The 20,152-nt window shown below is 38.3% G+C and overlaps 1 protein-coding gene across 4 annotated transcripts in view; it reads right to left on the minus strand.

Moving 5' to 3' along the window:
* Positions 1 to 20,152, minus strand: part of sclt1 (sodium channel and clathrin linker 1) — a 109,104-nt gene that overhangs the window by 75,267 nt on the left and 13,685 nt on the right. For 2 of the 4 annotated variants that reach the window (XM_072584068.1, XM_072584069.1), the window contains exons 2-10: positions 19,123 to 19,208; positions 17,400 to 17,467; positions 12,155 to 12,207; positions 10,104 to 10,176; positions 9,947 to 10,002; positions 9,636 to 9,771; positions 6,582 to 6,704; positions 6,312 to 6,377; positions 2,061 to 2,131 (exon numbers count right to left, since the gene is read on the minus strand). In XM_072584068.1, the coding sequence (XP_072440169.1) occupies positions 2,061 to 2,131; positions 6,312 to 6,377; positions 6,582 to 6,704; positions 9,636 to 9,771; positions 9,947 to 10,002; positions 10,104 to 10,176; positions 12,155 to 12,207; positions 17,400 to 17,467; positions 19,123 to 19,159 (683 nt within the window). In that variant the 5' untranslated portion in view covers positions 19,160 to 19,208. Of the gene's footprint in view, positions 1 to 2,060; positions 2,132 to 6,311; positions 6,378 to 6,581; positions 6,705 to 9,635; positions 9,772 to 9,946; positions 10,003 to 10,103; positions 10,177 to 12,154; positions 12,208 to 17,399; positions 17,468 to 19,122; positions 19,209 to 20,152 lie in introns of those variants that run through there. The other 2 variants (XM_072584070.1, XM_072584071.1) reach the window with 2 other exon arrangements.

The following is a 20,152-nucleotide window of genomic DNA, read 5'->3' on the forward strand; positions in this document are numbered from 1 at the left end:
GCTTAAGCAGAAACATTTATCTATTAGATTCCATATCACAAAAAAGTTGCATTTAATTCTAACTGTCTTGAGAAAAACTGCAGTTATCCATACAGGAGAGTTTGCTCATTTTGAAAGTCTGAGATGCCCTTCCACAATAGTCTAATTAAAGCACTGAACATTGGAATTTGTAGCAACAGTACCTCCTTAATATCATGAATATGTGGTGATTGCTTGATAAATTCTTCAACCTGATTGTCCAACATGGAGTTTTGTCACATTTTCCAATATACCCTATGAAGATTCAAAAGGCCAACTCAGACATTCTAACATATTCCTTACATACCATAACCAGAAGTGTATAGATGGTATCGAGGCAATTACGCATTCACAGGGTCAGAAGTACATTTATTTCAAGAAGTTAGATATTGCTCTTAGGGCTAAAAGATCAAAGTGTATGGGAACAAAACAGGAACAGGATACTGAGTTGGATGATCATATCGAATGGCAGAACAAAACTTGAAGGACTGAATTGCCTACTTCTTCTCCTATTTTCTATGTTGTTAGTGAGAATAACTGAAAAATAATGAACAAAGGCAAGTCAATGAAGTTGAGGCAATGATCTCAATAAATAGCAGAAAAGGAAGATCTCAATAGCCCCTAAGCTCAGATGATCCAAACACAAAACTGGTACGCAGTTTATTCATTTGAAGAATGTAATAGCTTTCCCATTTCTTACTCATATTTCTGAACATAGTACTGAGTACACAATATTGTGTCAAAAGACAGGGGCAAAATTTTCCCAGAATCAAACCAGTACTTGGTAGCAGAACAAGCACGGTATCAGAGCACCAGGAAGTGCAGGTACGCTTCTGAATCTGCTGGCCCTATCAAGTCCATCATGGAGGTAATCTCAAAAACAGAAGTTTAAAATAAAAATTCATTAGGACAAAGCTGGCAGGGCCATCAAATTAGAAGAGAATTTCCTCAGAATAGTTTGCTGCATTTAAATCCCCTTGTTGAGGCAAGTGGGAGTGATGTGTTGTTGGCACTTTCCCTCCTTTTGGGCATGCTTTAGCCCATGCAGCCCTTTCAATGTCAAATACTTTGTCTGTCATCAGAACTCTTCTCTCTTGCTAGTCTAGCCATGTATGACCTTTTATATTGTCTCAGACATCATACCTGGTTGGAAGGTTGCTGTCCTTCCAAAAAGTCTGCTTTTCCTGGTGCAGTTCCAGCATTGCTCACCACTCCTGTAGTAATACTGAGGCTATTGAGTTGCCAGCTCCTTGGCTGGCAGGCAGCTCTGAGGGGCTGAATAGGAATGACAGCTCGGATGGCAACCAGTTAATTTCCTACCCTTTGTAAATAGTGATTCTGGGTCTTGCAGAGGGCAGCATTGTATTATTACTGCTTTTGGGCTCATAAGTGTAACCCTCACTGTAAGGAAAAAATTCTGATCTGCAGTTTAGTATTATATAATACAAATCAGTTTACCAGTTAGTATAGTCAACTGGGATTTCTACTAATACTCAATGTTGGGAACAGTTGCTGGAAAATTTTAACCTTCCTCACGACAGACAGACCGGTGATCAATACAAATTCCAGTTTCATCATGCTATTATATCAAAAACATTTCATATTGCAGACTCATGTGGCCAGTTTGGAAGAGAATGAATTTTACATGAAAACCAATGTATTCCTATACAATTTTAAGAAAAAAAACGTGTTTAGAGATCCCTGGAAGAAGCGACAGAAATGAAAGTTTAACATGCCTGTTTCCATTTCAAATAAAAACAAAAATGACTGGAATATACAACATACCAACCAGCACCTGCAAAAGATAGATCAGATAATGACTACAGTGAGAAATCATCTCTGAAATTGCAAGCATGTGGCATCTAATATTTCTGATTCTTTCTATCTCAAAATTCTGTTTGTGACTTTTCCTTTTAATAGATTTATTTGTTTGATAACTTTTGTACATTTTGAATATAGATGAACATTCACAGTAATATTTTCTTGTAATGAAATAGTCACTTAACTTTGGGTATGATGAAATACAGTAACCGTATACATACCTCAACTCTTTGTGATGCTGGTCCAGTTCCGAATTCTGTTCAGTCACTGTATTCATAACTTGCTGATTAGTCTGTTTAAAACAGGAAGGCGTAAAGCTTTGTCATAGCTTTTTAAGCTTATATGATGGTTCAATAACCTACAAAGGGTTTAGGATACAGAATAACCTCCTTTTTAAAGTCACAACTACCATACCATTTAAAGAACAGAGTCCACTTCATTAACAAAAACAGGAGAGCAGTGTTTATAAGTGCAGCAAAAATACAATCCTCATCACAAGCAAAAACAAAAATATATATTATTTTAAAATTAAAGTTCTTAATTTTCTCAATGTCAAAAAGTTATGCAGTTTTTAGTGGCATTGGCATAATTGTACAGCCATTGCAAAACTATCTGTTCAAATGTACAAATAATATTGACAATGAATACTCTAGCTAATATTTGGTTGGCATACAATTGGAAGAAATAACGCTGTCTATGTGAGATTATAAAAGGAATGAGTTTGTATTAATATGGTGTCCTTCAATCCATAGAATGCCAAGTATTAGACAGAAAACAAATTGCTCTTGATGTGCATTTACCTTATTGTCAGCAAATATTACAAGCAAATTGTACCAGCAAGACATCTCAAACAGCAAAGAGTTCAATGACTGGCTGGTCTGTCAGTAATGTTAGTTTAGCTTCTAATGTTGATCATAAAAACCATAAAATGAAGCAGCAAGAGTACATCAATTGACCTCTCAACCTTTCTGCGTCATTTGATAATATCCTGGCTGATCTGCTTGTGATCTGAATTCCATTTTCCTGCTTGCATCCCATAACACTTAATTCATCTGAAGCAGCCTTACATGTGTTTCAATATGTCCACTGTTCTCTTGGGTATAGAATTCTAAAGATTGTTGATCTGAAGAGAAAAATCTCTTATACACGCCCATTGTAAATGCAAGATCTCCTATTTTGAAATGGTGCCCTTTGTTCTACTTTCTTGCGCTATTATTCGCTTAGCATCTATTCTGTTGAGGCCTCTCAAATCGCTGTATGATGTACTTGAATATAATCATCTCTCATGCTTCTAATCTCCGATGACAATAGGTCCAAATTTTCTCGTAAGACACCCCTTCATATCAGGAATCAAATGAGTGAACTTTCTCTGAACTACCTCCAAAGCAATTATTGCTTTGCTAACTCTAGCCAGAAACACTTTAGCAATACTTCCACACTTTTGTACACCATTGCCATAAAGGCTATTGCCTTTTTAACTACTTGTGGAAACTGCAATGCTAACCTGTCATTGGCGTATGAAGATAATCAGAAACTGAGGACATCTTTTACTTCCTCAAAACAAAAACCATAGATTTTTCACTTCCACCTGTTCCACCTGATGGAACCCTGATTTAATGTCACATCAGCATATGTAAAAGATTGCAGACTGATTGAAAAGTATGTAAAGGCATTGCAAACTTCATTACCAATCATAAAATATGATATAATTTGTGACTGGATGAGAGAGGTACACATGTGGAGTTTAAGGAAGGAGTTAAATGAGTCTGGGAGGAAGGAAGGTTGACTATGAGATTGTGGCTTATGAAACAAATGAATCAAAGGTAGGTTTTTAAGCAGAAACAAGATGACAGCAGATTGGAATGAGAATGGGACAATATCAGAGAGAAAAGGAGATTATTTCCAATGGCACCTAGCATTGGAACCAGGAATAGGCAATGAGTGGTCAGCAGCTTAGTGGGAACAAAGTCAAAAAGAACAGAAGATAGGTCACATAGATAAGAGGAGTTAGGAGAGATACTAAAGACGCAAGTGCAAAGTTAGGTCAGAATACAATTTTAGACACAATTTGACTTGATGGGATCAGAGAATGGGAGGGTGCAGCAGAAACAACTGCAAGGATTCTTAATCTTAGGACATGATTTTCCGCTTCAAGAGGTGGTAAGAACTATAGTGAGTATAATTAGTTAATTGACAGACAGTCCAAAAACTAGATTCTCACAATCAAGATAAACTTTTGCAATTAAGTCCTCCCTCCTTAGAAGGTAAGACGATTTTCTTACTATCAAGTGACAAGAAACCTGTATACATATACTTGCATCACATTAATTACTTAACTCATTGGAATTAACTTCAATTTCTCAATTGAGATACTCAATGGTTCAGAAAGCAAAGGAGTACTTGTTTATTTTCTAGCTGTCAGTTTGGGTGAGTACATAACGTGAGGTGCCTCTACTGAAATCTTCTTAATGATCCTAGTTTTCATTTTTGCTGCAACTTCCACAACTGTAGGTGACACTTCGAGAGAAACCAAGGTAAGATGTATCCCTGGCCCATTGCTCAACTTAACTGGAGAATGGCAACACACCAGCTTCTGTTTCACAGATAGCACTTTTGCAGACAAAGTCAGGCAGCAGCTTTTGTCTCTGAATGTCTACGAATTATAGCATAGCAGAAAGTAGGCAGCTTGTGATTAGGATACTGAAGCCCCGAAGGAAAGAGCATGGTGCTGTGTCAAGCTCAGAGGTGGTGCATTTGTTTGCAGCATGGCAAATGCATTTCTTTTGCATGAGGAGCATGGTAATGTGTGAAAGGCAAAGGTGTGTGTGTGTGTTTCCCCTAATACTCAGTCAGACAGTTTATTAAATGCAAGTCCAGCAGAATCAGCCTGTCATCCTGGGCCTTGATGGATGGTTTGTTAGGCTTGTTTTATAAATTCAGTCTGGAGAGATGGCCTGCAGTCAGTTGGGAGCCAATGAAGTCACGATCACTCTGTCATTAATGTGGAGAGGGTACAGAGTCAGCAAGGGCAACAAAAACCTGACAGGTAGGGACTCTGGGAATAAAACTGGGATGTTGTCCATAATAATACAAGGTGTTCAACCGAAACCAGAGGAAGGGTGGAAGATCCAGGAAACAGGGCTCATGATACATTTGGGGTGGTGTAGAATGCAGGTAGAGAATCATGGGTCAGATCCTGCAAGTCAGTGCAGTGAATGCAAATTTTGAAACACACTATATTGATCTGAAAATGAATTGGAAAAAAAATTACAAAGCAATATCCAAAATGGTAAGAGTAACCATTTCTGAAACAGGACAGAACCCAGGACTAATATATGAGAAACCACCCATACAGCTACTCCAGGAATTAAACTGCATTAATGACACACTATCCATCTGCTTTGAATGCAAATCAGCATGCCAACTGACATCATACCATCCAGGTTGCTCTTGTGGCACAGTGATAGTGCCCCTAACTCTATATCAGAAAGTTCAAGGCCCATCTATCAGGGTGGTGTCACAACATGGTTTAAAAGAAAAAGACACATACCATCCAATTCTGACCTAATCTCGTGAAGACCTGAAATGGAAGTACATTGAGGACTGACTGGCATCTTGTGATCTCTCCAATCAACAAGAGCCAATGGAGCAGAGCACATTCACTCAAAGCATCATCTTCCTCATTGGCCAAGACAGATAGGTTCTTGGACTGCAAGACATCACATTACAGCTGCTGTATCCTCACACTCTAGACAAAGTGTGTGAGAAGAGAGGTTCTGCAGTAAGTTGGGGTGCCTCCTGGCAGCTGCTTCACGCCAAGGCCACAATGACAAAATACACGACTGGGTATGGGAAGGGATATTGACAGGCTAGAAGGTAATCCAGCAGCAGTACATGCCTCTGCTTCCTGTGATATTGGTGGCAAGACCAGAATCAGATGGAGTGCCATCTGGCTGCCCTTCAAACTTGAGATTCAAAATGATCAGTGAGAGGTAAAGGAGGTGTGTTTAAGGAAACAGTTGGTAATTGATTAAAAAAAATTGATTTATCTTAACATTTAGATCAATCCTGGAATATTAAGCAAATTTGGCAGCAGTCCTAATTGTGTTTAGGTCACGTTTTAACCCATGGACAAATCCTTAATATCAAAAGAGGCTCGGTGTCAAATTTTATTTGCTAACTCTCCTATTAGATATCTCCTATTAGGTTAATAAATTAAAAATGTTCAATAAATTCAAATTGTTATTGCTGACTCAGGTGATATTTTAATACAGGACTGCGTTAGCACTTTGGGGAAGAAAATATTGGCACAAAAACTATTAAATTGCCTGGTGATTTGTGAGCTCTTGAAACACAATTCTTCCATCAAAAATTTGCTTGAGCCAAAATATTTTCCATAGAGTTCAATATGTGAAACTACAAATAGGTTGTACGGGATGCTACTTGAGCACTTTCCAGATGCTTTGCCTTACCAGTTTTAATTTTTGATTGGCCACTTGAAGCTCCTGAGTAAGTTGTCGGAAGTGGGCCAGCTGTTCCTGAAAAGAAAAGTACCAAAGATTTATGCACTTGCTGGTGGATCACAGAAACTTGTAATTTATCAATCATCACACAGCCAACTTGAAAAAAAAATGAATAGAAAATGATATTTTTAATAAGATAAATCTCTCTATTTTTCTGATAGGGAAATGTACAATGCTCATTTAGGTCAATGAGATATAAAAGTATTAAGGATGTCATACATTCCATTGTTGTTGGTCAAAGGCATGATTCTGAGTATCTGACACATGATCTTGATACATCTGTTGCATTCGATCTAAAGCTTGTGAAACCAACTGCCATAACTCCAAGGCTAGGTCTTTTTCCTAAAAAAAACAAGACAAACCAGTTAGGAACTAATTTTTCCATCAGCAAGAAATTGCAGAATGGTGATAATTCCTGAACTGTAAATCAAATTATATTTGATTTCACTTTAAGCTAAATGATGACACAGACTCTGAAAGGTCAGAAGTGTATACATTTCTTTAGTTACTAAGGATTTTATTTGTCAATTTGTTATTCTTACTTTGTTTTTGACCAAAAGCCTCAAAATAGTAGGCTTGACATAATATTATTTATTTTCTTTGCGTCTGTGCCAAACCTACTATCACTTCAACATGACTTTAAATTTAAGCTTGTCAACATGAAACCTTCAATCACTCCATCACACAGGATAACCAGGTTAAAAATATTTTAATTTCCCCATTATCACTCACTTAGCTATTCTTTTTCCTATCATCCCCTCGACTGCCGACCTTTTTCTTGCTCCATCTCCACCTATCCATTCATTCCTTTTCCTCCCCCACCCTGTAACATATTTTATTATGTTTCAGTCATAGAAAGTAGGAGCAAGAATAGGCCGCTTGGCTGTCAAGCCTTCTCTGCCATTCATTATGTTCATGGCTGCTCATCCAACTCAATAGCCTGTTCCAGCATTTTCCCTATATCTTTTGATCCCTTTACCCTGGAAGAAAATACTTTAGACATTGAGTTATTCTTGAAGGTAAAAGGAAGAAGTATAGCGTGTTACAAAGTCTGTTGCTCTGATGTCCTCTCACATGTGGGGACAACACAAACCATGCTCGCTTATCTCCCAAGTTGCTCAGATAAAGCTTGTTCGGGAAATACAATCTTGAGAATTTCCTCCAATTAGTCTTTCAGAGAAACAAATAGATTTCACTGGAATTCCATAAGAGGCTTTTCATTGGGAGAAATGAGAGATGAACTGGACAACTCGTAGGTTTCTTGGCCCTAACTACAAACAGATTCCAAACCTGTCTTTTTTATTAGAATTAGAATCCGTACATTGTGGAAACAGGACCTTCAGCCCAAAATCCACACTGACCCTTCAAGAAGTATCCCAGCCAGACCCATTACCCTACATTTACCCCTGACGAATGCATCTTACCTACACATCCCTGAACACTATGGGCAATTTATCATGGCCAATTCACCTAAGCTGCATATCTTTGGACTGTGGGAGGAATCAGTGCCGCCTCATTCAGTCACTGTTCAAACAAACCCAGCAGGACTCTGGATATTTTCCAATCAACCTGTTCAGAAATGTTATTACCCACCTGTGGAGCAGATGGTGCTTGAACCCAGGCCTTCTGGCTCAGAGGTAGGGACACTATCACTACACTTCAAGAGCCCCCTGTAGGGCACACTGCAGCAAAGCAAACATTTACCAGTCATGTGATTTAGCAACATAGAAATTAGAAGCCGGAGTAGACCGTTTGGCCCTTCAAGTCCACCCTGCCATTCATTATGTTCATGGCTGATCATCCAACTCAACAGCCTGTTCCTGCATTTTCCTTTTATCCTTTGAGCCCTTTACCCTCAAATGCTACATCCAAGTCCTTCGTGAAATCATGGTGTGTTTTGGCCTTGATTTCTAGGAGGCCTCATTCAGAAAATCTCCAATGTCCACCAATAACTTCTTTTTGAAAAAAACACTCGAGGTATTTTAACAAAACTGGAAAATAAATTAATTTTTGTACAATCCCTCAAAATGTAAGTCCTCCAAGAAATAATAAAAATGAAGCATCTCCATTACAATACCATCACAATTACAAACTTTAATCTTGATCACAGTTTGCTTGCAATTGGTAGTGGAAAAAACATACAGAATAAGAACTGCTAACTCAATTCATAGTTGGCTTTCTATCTTAGTGAATGCAGACAACACTCTAGCTATTGTATAAATTATTTAGATGCCTAACCAAATATGTTAGTTTAGCACTTACAAAAAAATTCTAATGGATGTGACAGTCTTTTTCATTTGGAAATATGTTCAAAGCATATATCAATAAATCAGTGAATGGGCATTCTACTGGCTAAATGTGCAATTATAATGTGTTAGATTAGTTTTGTGGCTATGGTAGTGGACGAATAACCCAAAGGTTGAGTGTTTGAATCACACATGGTCAATTATGAAATAGAACAAAGAACATTACAGCGCAGTATAGGCCCTTCGGCCCTTGATGTTGCACCGCCCTGTCATACTAATCTGAAGCTAATCCCACCTACACTATTCCATGTACGTCCACTTGCCTGTCAAATGACGACTTAAATGCACTTAAACTTGGCGAATCTACTACTGATGCAGGCAGAGCATTCCATACCCTTACTACTCTCTGAGTAAAGAAACTATCTCTGACATCTGTCTTATACCTATCTCCCCTCACTTTAAAGTTGTGTCCCCTCGTGTTTGCCGTCCCCATACTTGGAAAAAGGCTCTTCCCGTCCACCCTATCTAACCCTCTGATTATCTTGTATATCTCTACTAAGTCACCTCTCAACCTTCTTCTCTCTAACATTCTCTCTGGCATTCATTCAATAATCTTTTCAAACTGTGAATGTACACAGAAATAACTTTGAAAACTGTCAGACTATTACAAAAGAAAACATAATGGTTCAGTAATATTTGGCTTAGCACACTTAAACCGATGGAATCGAGCTAATGGGTTGAAATCCCTGAGCTCCCCACATACCCAAGAACTGCAGCACTTCAATAAAGGTAGTTCACCACCACCTTCTCTAGGGCAATTAGGGATGGGCAATAAATGCAGGTTTAGTCAGTGATGGCCACGTTCCATGAACAAAAAAAAATTCATCTGGGTGACTAAACCTTGCAGGCATTCCACCTGTTGATTCTACTGACCAGTGCAATTTCTAAAAGTTAAAACAAATTAGTTTAGATGCTAAATTACTGTTTCAAGCATTAGTCCAAAATCATTTTTCTCATCATTACCTACCCTATTGGCTAGACGTAATTGTTCCTTTAGGTTTCTCACCACTTCACCTTCCATAAAGTCAATGTCAACAATATCTCCATCAGAAGGCAGGGACTCCAGCCGTTTTTCAATGGTTTCCTGCAACTCTGAATGCAACCTGCAGTACAGTCAATCGTATGTATTCCAGTTAGAAAATAGAGTAATACTTAATTTCAAGAAAAATAGACAACTAATTTCACAGCAATTCCACCAATCCAATCAAACAATCAGCACCTGGCCTTAAGTTAATAGACATTAAAATAATTCTAACCTTAAAAGTTGGGTAACCTTACCTTTCATTTTCTCGTACAACATTCTCAAGCTTTAACTTCATTTCATTCATGTGAATCTGTTATTGAATTAAAAAAAATTTTGCTAGATTGTAGCTGTAATTTTTGTTTCAAAATAATCACCCAACTTTTAAAACACAACAGTCTCAAATATTCTTACATGGTGACAATCCAACTGTTCACTCATTTTCTTTATCTGCTTGTCATATTCTGCTATAAGAGGTGCCATGAGGCTGCCAAAGAAAAAAAAATGGAAAATACAAACATTAAGCATCAATAAAACTTGCAAGAGTTCACATTTTGTTGGAAAGTCAGTTATCATTAATGTGGTAACGTGGTTTACGTGATTTTTAGGAATGTTTTTGACAAAGCCCCAAATGCCTGACTGGGCAAAAAAGCAAAAGCCCTTGCTGACAAATTGGATCTAAAATTAACTTCATGGCAGAAAAGAAGGACTAATGGCTTCGAGTGATTTGCAACTAGCAGCTTATTATCGATGGGGTTCTGCAGAGTGCAGCACTCGATTCCTTGCTTTTTGCAGTTTATATTAAATGATTTAGGCTCTAATATAGAGGGCAAGATAAAGAAATTTGTACATGGCACAAGGATTTGTCAGGTGGATGGCAGCAAAGACTCACGAAGATATGGATGATGTGGTCATTTGGGCTAAAAACTAGAAAATGGAATTCAATACAAAGAAGTAGGAGGTAAATAGGAAAATGTGGAGCCATGTGAGAGAACAGAGGGACCTTGAATTATACATAACTGAATCGTTAGAGGTAGCAGGGCAGATGAGTAAGGTGATTAAAGCAACTGCGGTATTGAATACAAGGGGACTGTAGTTATGCTGAAATTGTATTCACCATTTGTCAGGCCACAGCTCGAGTTCGGTGTATAGTTCTGGTCATCAGACCAAAGGAAAAATGGACTGGAGAAGTGCAAAGGAGAATTATGAAGATGTTGTTAGGACTAGAAAATATTAGCTATAAGGAAAGATTGTATAGGTGGTAAAATAAAAGCAAGGAACTGCAAATGTTGTTAATAAGAAACAAAAACCCAAATTGCTGGAAAGACTCAGCAGGTCTAGCAGCAAATTGAAAAACAGACACCCTGAAACATTAACTCTGTTTTCTCTCCAAAGATGGCTGCCAAGGCTGCTGAATTTTTACAAAAAATTCTATTTTTGTTATCTGTTGTTGTTTTCCTTTGAACAGAGGAGGCTAAGGAATGACTAATTAAGGTGTATTAAGTTATGAGAGACATAGATAGACTGAATTGGGACAAAATATTTACTTCACTAAAGAGGTTAAAAATGAGGGGGCATAGATTTAAAGTAGTTGGAGTAAAGGGAAGATGAAAAATCTTGTTTTTATTTGAGGTTGGCTGGAACTTGGAACTCATTCCTAAAAAAAAAAAGGAGTGGTAGAGGCAGAAACTCTTACCATAAGCACTTGCACATTTACTTGCAGACCTCTAACTTGCAGGAATACATGTCTAGTAGCAAAGGGCATGGGCTTGCATGAACACGATATGCCAAATGGCATCTGTCAGTGAGTAAATGTAATGTCTGTGAAATACATTGAGGATTTAATAACAGGCTGGTTACTGAACATATTTTAAATGGGGAGAGCGCCAAATTGTCAGCTACTATCAAATCTTTAACACAATTTTCCTCCTTCCTTTGAGAGTTTTGTACTCCTTCATTATAGATTTCCTTTGCATCATATAGCATTCCTTAACTGGTACTTTGTGGGAAGCATCACATTTCTTACTTAAGTTCAAAGATTAGAAGACTCATGAAAGAAATACAGTCTGAATGATTTTTTTTGGCTGGTGTACTGATTGAGAAGAAAACACAGAATACTGGAATATTTGCCGTTTAGCAATTTTGAAATCGTACCTGGCATGGTGATTTCCTAACTTTTCACTAAAAGACACGTGTAAAACTAGAAGCCTGATTCAAAGGCACACAATGTTGAACTTTCAACTTAGTTATTGTTATTACTTTGTACCTAGGTACCACTGTACCTAAGGTGGAGCTGGGAATGTCAACTTTGTACACTTTTCACTGTACTCTCGTATGCCTGCATTTGAGTACACATGACAATAATAACCTAATTCTAATTCTAACAATGCTCCCAAATATTTTGTTTTCCTAATGTGAAATATAAATTGCATACTACTATCATAATACACGAAGAGGAATTTTACCACTTGTCTATGAGCCAAGGTGCTGGAGGATCATGTTCACGTAAATGCCGAGCCTGAAATCAAGAGAAAAAACACTGCAATTATGGAACTGATTTATCAAAACACATTTCTCATTGAGCCTTCCCCATTCGGGCTCTACAACTTCTAGCCATGGATTTCAAACACGATGTGCTTATTTCCATTGTTATTATTTCACCCGAACTCAGCCCATGTAACTTGACTTTTGCATTGGTCAGTAAACTGTTGGTTTTACTCCCAAAAGGAATGGGAATTCTGGAGGTTGAACAGAAAACTCTTGTTGCTGTAATTTGAAAAGTAAAATTGACATGAACCCTCATGTGGCCCCAAATCTTCAGATTATGTGATTTGTACATGCTGTCAGGCCATGTGATTTGAATACAATCTACAAATGAAGATGCAAAAACAAAGAAACATAGAAACAAAGAGTTTGAATCAACCATTCAACATGAGCATGGCTGATCCTCGATGTGAATGTCATATTTCTGCTTTCTACCCATACCCTTGATGCATTTGAAAACTATAAATGCATCCATCTCTTGAATATTTTCAGTGATATGGCCATCTCAGCCTTTTGTGGTAAAGAATTCCACAATAGTGTATGAAGAAACTATTTCTCATCTCAGTCCTAAATAGTCTATACCATATGCTGAGACTGTGTCCCCTGGCTGTAGAACTCCCCAACCGGGCAAAACATTCCCCCTGCATCTACTCTATCCAGCCCAGTTAGCATTTTATATGTTTCAACCAGATACCCTCTCTTCCTTTTAAACTAGTGAATACAGATCCAGTCAAACCAATTGCTCATTACAAGACAGTCCTGCCATCTCCAGAGCAGCGTGAAACTCTGCTGTGCTCCCTCTCTGGCAAGTATATTCTTTCTTAGGTAGGGAAATCACTGCATGCAATACTCCAGTGTGGTCTCACCGAGGCCCTGTATATCGCAGTGAGCATCCTTACCTCTGAACTCAAATCCTCTTACAATGAAGATCAATTACATCATTTGCCTTTCCAATTGCTTGCGGCACCTGCCTGTCTACTTTCATTGACTAGTGCATAAGGACACTCAGATTCCTTTGTAGAGCCAATATATTATGACTTAAATATTACTCTTCCTTACTGCTTTTTGCACCAGTATATGGTTTCACATGTTGCTACATTGTACGGCATCTGCTATGTACTTGAATACCCACTCAACTTGTCTAAGTCACCTTGAAGCTTTGTTGCATTCTCCTCACAACTTACAATTGTGTTGTCATCAAACCTGGAAATGTTTGGTTTCCTCATCCAGGTCCTTTATATGCATAGTGTATAGCTGGTCCAAGCATGGAACTTTATGGTACACCATTAGTTACTACCTGCCACTCTGAAGAAGCTCCATTTATTCCTAATTTTTTAAAATCTGTCAACCAATTCTCAATCCATGACAATTTAGGTACACCACCCTGTCCCATGTGCTTTAACATTGCCCACTAAGGTCTTATCCACTGTTCTCATTTATTTGTTCTACAGTAGATTTGTTAAGCATGATTTATCTTTCATAAACCCACGCTGGCTTTGTCTCGTGAATGCTTTCAAAATGTTCTGCTATTACAAAATGAGGGTTGCAGATACTGGAAAGCAGAGTCTAGATTAGAGTGGTGCTGGAAAAGCACAGCAGGTCAGGCAGCATCCAAGGAGCAAGCTCGGAAGGTGCCTGACCTACTTTTCCAGCACCTCTCTAATCTATTACATCTTTTACAATAGACACTTTTCCACCACCACTAATGTTAGACGATCTGCAAATTCTCTGTTTTTGCTCGCTCTACATCTTTAAATGGTAGTAATATACTTTTCACCCTCCAATCTATAGAAATTGTTCCAGAGTCCATAGAATTTTGAAAGATGACTACCAATACATCTAATATTTTCAGCGCCATTTCCTTCAGTAGCCTGGGATGTAGATGATCAGCGATTTGTCAGCCCTCAACCCTATTAGTTTCCCCAACATTATTTTCTTACTTACACTGATTTCCTTCAATTCCACCTTCTTATTGGAACCTTAAATCCCTAACTTTTCTGGAAGATTATTTGTACCCCCTTTTGTGAAGATAAATCCAAAGCATGTGTTCAATTCTCCTGCCATTTCTTTGTACCCTTTTATAATTTCTACAGATTCTGACAGCAAAGGATATACAATAGTCTTTAATAATCTTTTTCTCTTCACATATATTTAAAAGCTTTTATGGTCAGTTTTAATGTTCCCTGCAATTTTACTTTCATACTCTATTTTCTCCTCCTTGATCAACTTTTTGTCTGCATTGCTGAATTCTGAAGTGCTCTCAAACCTCAAGCTTGCTGCTGTTTCTGACAATTTTATAGAACATAGAACATAGAAGAATACAGCGCAGTACAGGCCCTTCAGCCCTCGATGTTGCGCCGATCAAAGCCCACCTAACCTACACTAACCCACTATCCTCCATATACCTATCCAATGCCCGCTTAAATACCCATAAAGAGGGAGAGTCCACTACTGCTACTGGCAGGGCATTCCATGAACTTACGACTCGCTGAGTGAAGAACCTACCCCTAACATCAGTCCTATATCTACCCCCCCTTAATTTAAAGCTATGCCCCCTTGTAATAGCTGACTCCATACGTGGAAAAAGGTTCTCACTGTCAACCCTATCTAACCCCCTAATCATCTTGTACACCTCTATCAAATCACCCCTAAAACCTTCTTTTCTCCAATGAAAACAACCCCAAGTGCCTCAGCCTTTCCTCATAGGATTTTCCTACCATACCAGGCAACATCCTGGTAAACTTCCTCTGCACCCGTTCCAGTGCCTCCACATCCTTCCTATAGTATGGCGACCAAAACTGCACACAATATTCCAGATGCGGCCGCACCAGAGTCTTATACAACTGCAGCATGACCTCAGGACTCCGGAACTCAATTCCTCTACCAATAAAAGCCAGTACGCCATATGCCTTCTTCACTGCACTATTTACCTGGGTGGCAACTTTCAGAGATTTGTGTACATGGACACCAAGATCCCTCTGCTCTTCCACACTACCAAGTAGTCTACCATTAGCCCAGTAATCCATCTTTTTATTACTCTTATGTGTTGCCTCTCAGGATCTAATACTAATCACTAATAATTTTGTAAGCCATGATTGAACCACCTACCCTTTTTTAACTTTTGTCCTCCACAGGAATGAATAAAGATTGTAATCCATGCACATATTCTTTATATGCACAATTGCCTGTCTATGTCAACCCATTAGTAAAGTTCCCCAATCCATCCTTGCCAATTTGTGCCTCAAACCTTCATAATTCCCTTTATTTAGAAGGGGCACAAAAGCATCCCTAACAGAGAGATTAGACAGCATACTGTGCTCAACTGCATTTGATGACACTTATACACGATGATCTACACTTCAAAGTCATCAGTGACATCTAGTAGTGACCATCTGAAATCAATGACCATCAAATTAAAACGCATATCAGTTGCAAATGTTTGCTTTCCTTCAGTGTTTGACTGAAATCACTGAAATCAACTGAAAAGGAACAGACTGCATTCAGCATAGAAGCAATTAAGAGGAGAAACTCATCAGAATTTTTCAAAATCCTGCCTGCAAGCATAATTATTTAGAATAGACAAATTACAACAGCGATCATTGCAGTGTTAATAGTATTAGTTATGTGGTTTGCCATAACTATAACTAATTATCATATGGTATTTTTATTTTATTATAAAACTTTTTGTATGGTATTGTTATTATTAAGTCCTCACTGCTCCCTTCCCTTCTCCCACATGCTCCCTTCCCCTCTCCTCCCAAATCCCCCCCCCTCCTCATTCGCTCCAACTGCATTCTCCCTCTCACTTTGCTCAGTCACCCATTCTCCAGCCAACTCCCCGCACCCCACTGTTCCTCTTCGATTCTCCAAATGGCCCACTCCATAACCAGACCCTCTCGCTTATCTTGCTTTTCCCTCCCCTCCCATTCTACTCCTCTTGCGTCCCATTCTCTGAGCTCTTCCCTCTGCTTAAGATTCTACACCCCACTGCACTGTTTTCCTGCCTCCTGCCCTGCCACTTTGTTAACCTCACTTCCCTCCCCAGTCTCCTCTTTTGCCTTCTCCCTGATTTCGTCTCCTTTTCTAGCCCACTCTGCTCTCCTTTTTTGCTCCAGACCACTGTGAGACTTACCAATTTAAAAAGCTATGATCATTTTCAAATACTCATGATCCACTTTCACAAATTTAACAAACTGCGATTACGTTCAAATATTTATTGCTCGAACATAATTGTGTAATCAGGGTTCATTCCAGATGATACCAGTTGATGTCTGTTGACACTTACTTCAATTTCAAATAGTTTAGAAAATGATTTTTTTTTCCATTAGGATTGAATGTTTCATTGGAAAGTAAATACTTAAAATCAATCTTATCTTTTGATTCATTACCAAAGCAGTACTTTATAGTGAAAAAAAAAATGCAGAATATCATTAATCGTCTATGCTGTGTGGGCAGGTATGCTTGACACTTTGTAAGATGCTTTGCATTTAGGATACCTGTGAATTTCAATACCCTTTTCAATGTCAAATAATGGGTTACAGGCAAAACTAATATAATCATGCCTAGTCTAGCAACAAAAATTAGGCTGGCAACACCTTAGCATTTTATGTCACAAGATATTTGTTCACTTAAGACAGCTAACTCAAGTTTAAGCAAGGAGGTTAAAAAAACTAGTTGCCAACATTTCCTAGTGAAAGGATCACAAGCATTCAATTTCCTCATATTTTACCTCAAGAAGTTCTGTGGTTAGCCAGGTTAATTCATTGGTATCATGCTTTTTATTTGGGGGGGGGGGGGGGGGGGTGGGTAGGAGGAAATATGATGAAATTGGCACCTTGCAGAGATAACAGTATGCTACATATACTGAAGAGATGTCTTGGAGCACTCAATGTCCCTACAATCTCTCACCTACTCCCCTGATCTCTCTTACTATCCTTCTTCCCCACCTCCCAAACCCGTACATGGAGTAGAGATCTACTACCAAATATTTGACATTTTGCCAATTATAGGGTGCAAAAGCAGGAACAATTTTGAATTTGCGTAATGCATAAAGAATTCAATTCCAAGTCCGGTTCAGAAATTCTGCAGCAGCATGTTTTAAAACACAAACATCATCAAAGATGTTGCTACAAAAACTAGAAAACACAATTTTGGAAATGACTGTACCTGATCAACAGAAGATCTGGGCAGCTGCTCTGCTTGATATTGACTGAGCACGGCATTTAATCGCTGAACTAAAGAACACAGAATTGAACATCATAGAAGTCAACATTTCACCTCATGTTTTAATTTTCTTTTGGTTCCAGTACAGATAGAAAACATCCTTTTATTAGACCCCACTAACAGATCTATAGCCTTGCTTCCAAAGATCTATTAAGTTAATCAGAGCTGACTTGCCAAAGAGTAAGAACCAATCTGAAAGTGTCTACCCAACCAACTTTTTTTTTTACAATTTAGCTAGTACAGTTAACCAACCAGGATATTTCCCCTTCAAACAGTGAAGAATTTAGCTCAGTAGTACCTATCTGGAGTTTAATTTATTATTGAAGGATAACACAAGATATTAATGGGGTTATTGTATACAAACTTTCTGTGCAAAAGATTTTCCTCTTACTCTTTTGCAATTCATCATATATGTTTGACTTTGGAACAGTGCTCGAGTCGTGGAGTCATACAGATTTACAGCATGGAAACAGACCATTAGGTCCAACTCGTCCATGTCGACCAGATATCCTAAACTAATCTAGTTCTATTTGCCAGCACTTGGCCCATATCCCGCTGAACCTTTCCTATTCATATACCCATCCAGATGTCTTTTAAATGCTGTAATTGTACCAGCCTCCACCGCTTCCTCTGGCAGTTCATTCCATACAAGCAACACCCTCTGCGTGAAAAAGTTGCCCCTTGGATCCCTTTTAAATTGTTTCCCTCTCACCCTAAACCTATGACTTCTAGTTCTGGACTCTCCCACTCCTGGGGAAAAGACCTTGTATATCTACCCTATCTATGCCCCTCATGATTTTATAAACCATTATAAAGATTACTCCTCAGCCTCCGAAGCACCAAGAAAACAGTTTGTTCTACTTTTATCTCTGGCACCTGACTTTAACAAAGTTCAAAAAGATGGAATGATTTACTTGTGGGAAACACAAGTTGAGCCAGGTCCAGTAGTTATTCAGTACTAAATGCAAACACTTCCAACAGATATCCATTGTAACTTTCATCGTTGGGTCACAAACCGAGATCCTGCTTGAATCAGCTAGATCAGTATGTAAAAGGGCTCCCTTAGGCTTTTGGCTCACTGGTTTAGTACATTTGCCAACTAAGGTGTCACACAAAGTAGAAGGATTTATTGATATAAATTTGAAAGGAAAGAACCTTGTCACTGAAATTAAACAAGGTGCTTCTGTAAAGGTATTTTAGATTTACAGTTTGTTGCACTCTGGGTGCAGAACTAATTTTATTTGAGTACTAAATAGACAAGGCAGTGCATTAACCAACAACGTAGTGCTCATACAAAAATAAGAGTACCACTTCCTATTGAATAGCTATGTCTGACTCTTAACTTTTCTAGTTAGCTCTTCCACATCAAAAAGTTCCTCAGAGACCTCAGCTACAGGATATTTCTTAAGATCACAGTAAAAAGGTTCATGATAAGTAGTAAAATACCAAAGAAATGTATTTCAGAGCTGTTGCACAATACAAAACTGATCACATTTCTTTATATAACCCTTGAAATATGGATTCATTATAAAGTAAAATAAAAACAGTGGATGGATTACATCGTTGCAATACACCATTATGTATTCAGGTATCATAGGGCCTACTTCTCTGAAATGAATTTTACATAACTGTTCTAAACTGTACTCCATGATAATGTAAAAATTACCTTGATCTCTCAGAAAGTCCACTTCAGGTGTTTCCATATTCTTCCTTTCATGTATGGCTCAGGAAAGCACAAACTGCAAACTCCAGCTAAGAAAGATATCGGTTTTGAAATAAAGTATAATGGGTAATTTCATGTTTCCTTGTCTTACAAGTACAAAGATGGGTATCTCTGACTACATCCTATGTCATTTACTGTTAATGTCACTTTCATAAAATCATTGAATAGTACAGTACAGACCATTTGGCCCCTTTGACTCTATGGCCTTTTTCAAAGTACAATCCACTTAATCTCATAGCCCATTCTTTTTGTAATTTTAAAAAAAAATCTCCCCCAAATATTTACTTAATTTCCTTTAGAGAGCTACAACTGAATCTGTTTCATCACCAAATATAGTGTTGTATCCCAAACTAAAGGCTTTTCCTTGTGTCCCTTTGGTACATTCACAAATCACTAAATCTATCCCCACGAATTATCGATTTTTCAACTACTGAAAACCATTTCTTCTGAGGTACAGCTTTTGACATAAACATCCATTTAGTTTCCATGTGACAGTGTCATATTTTGCGTGCCGACAACAGTTTTGTTGAAAAACATTCTTTCACTTGCTCATTTAAAATATAGGTCGGGAGTTAAATTGAACGGTCCTTGAAAATGGGCATGGATTAACAATGCTGTGCAAGTAGATTGAAGTGCAGACAGCATTCGAAATTTGTGCTGCTTATTATAATGATTTCTCTGTGCAGCCAGTGGCAGGCACCCACCCAGCTTCAGACTGAAGCTTGAACTAGAGCTTCTAGATGCCAGCAAGTAAAAGGGCTCCCTGGAGGTCAAAATACTCCTGCAAACTACTCTCAAGACCCTCTGCAGAGTCCCCTGCTCAGTCTCTCCCACATTGTGTCATTCCTTATTAATTCCCAGGTCAGATTAATTTCCAGCAACACTTTCAGCACTTGCTCAACAGTGCCCTTCCCCTTTATAAAGGATGAAAGCTGGCTGTGAGTGGTATTAGCCCTGCTGAGAGCTATTTGTT

This window comes from Chiloscyllium punctatum, chromosome 14 (genome assembly GCF_047496795.1).
Source record: "Chiloscyllium punctatum isolate Juve2018m chromosome 14, sChiPun1.3, whole genome shotgun sequence".
NCBI lineage: Eukaryota > Metazoa > Chordata > Chondrichthyes > Orectolobiformes > Hemiscylliidae > Chiloscyllium > Chiloscyllium punctatum.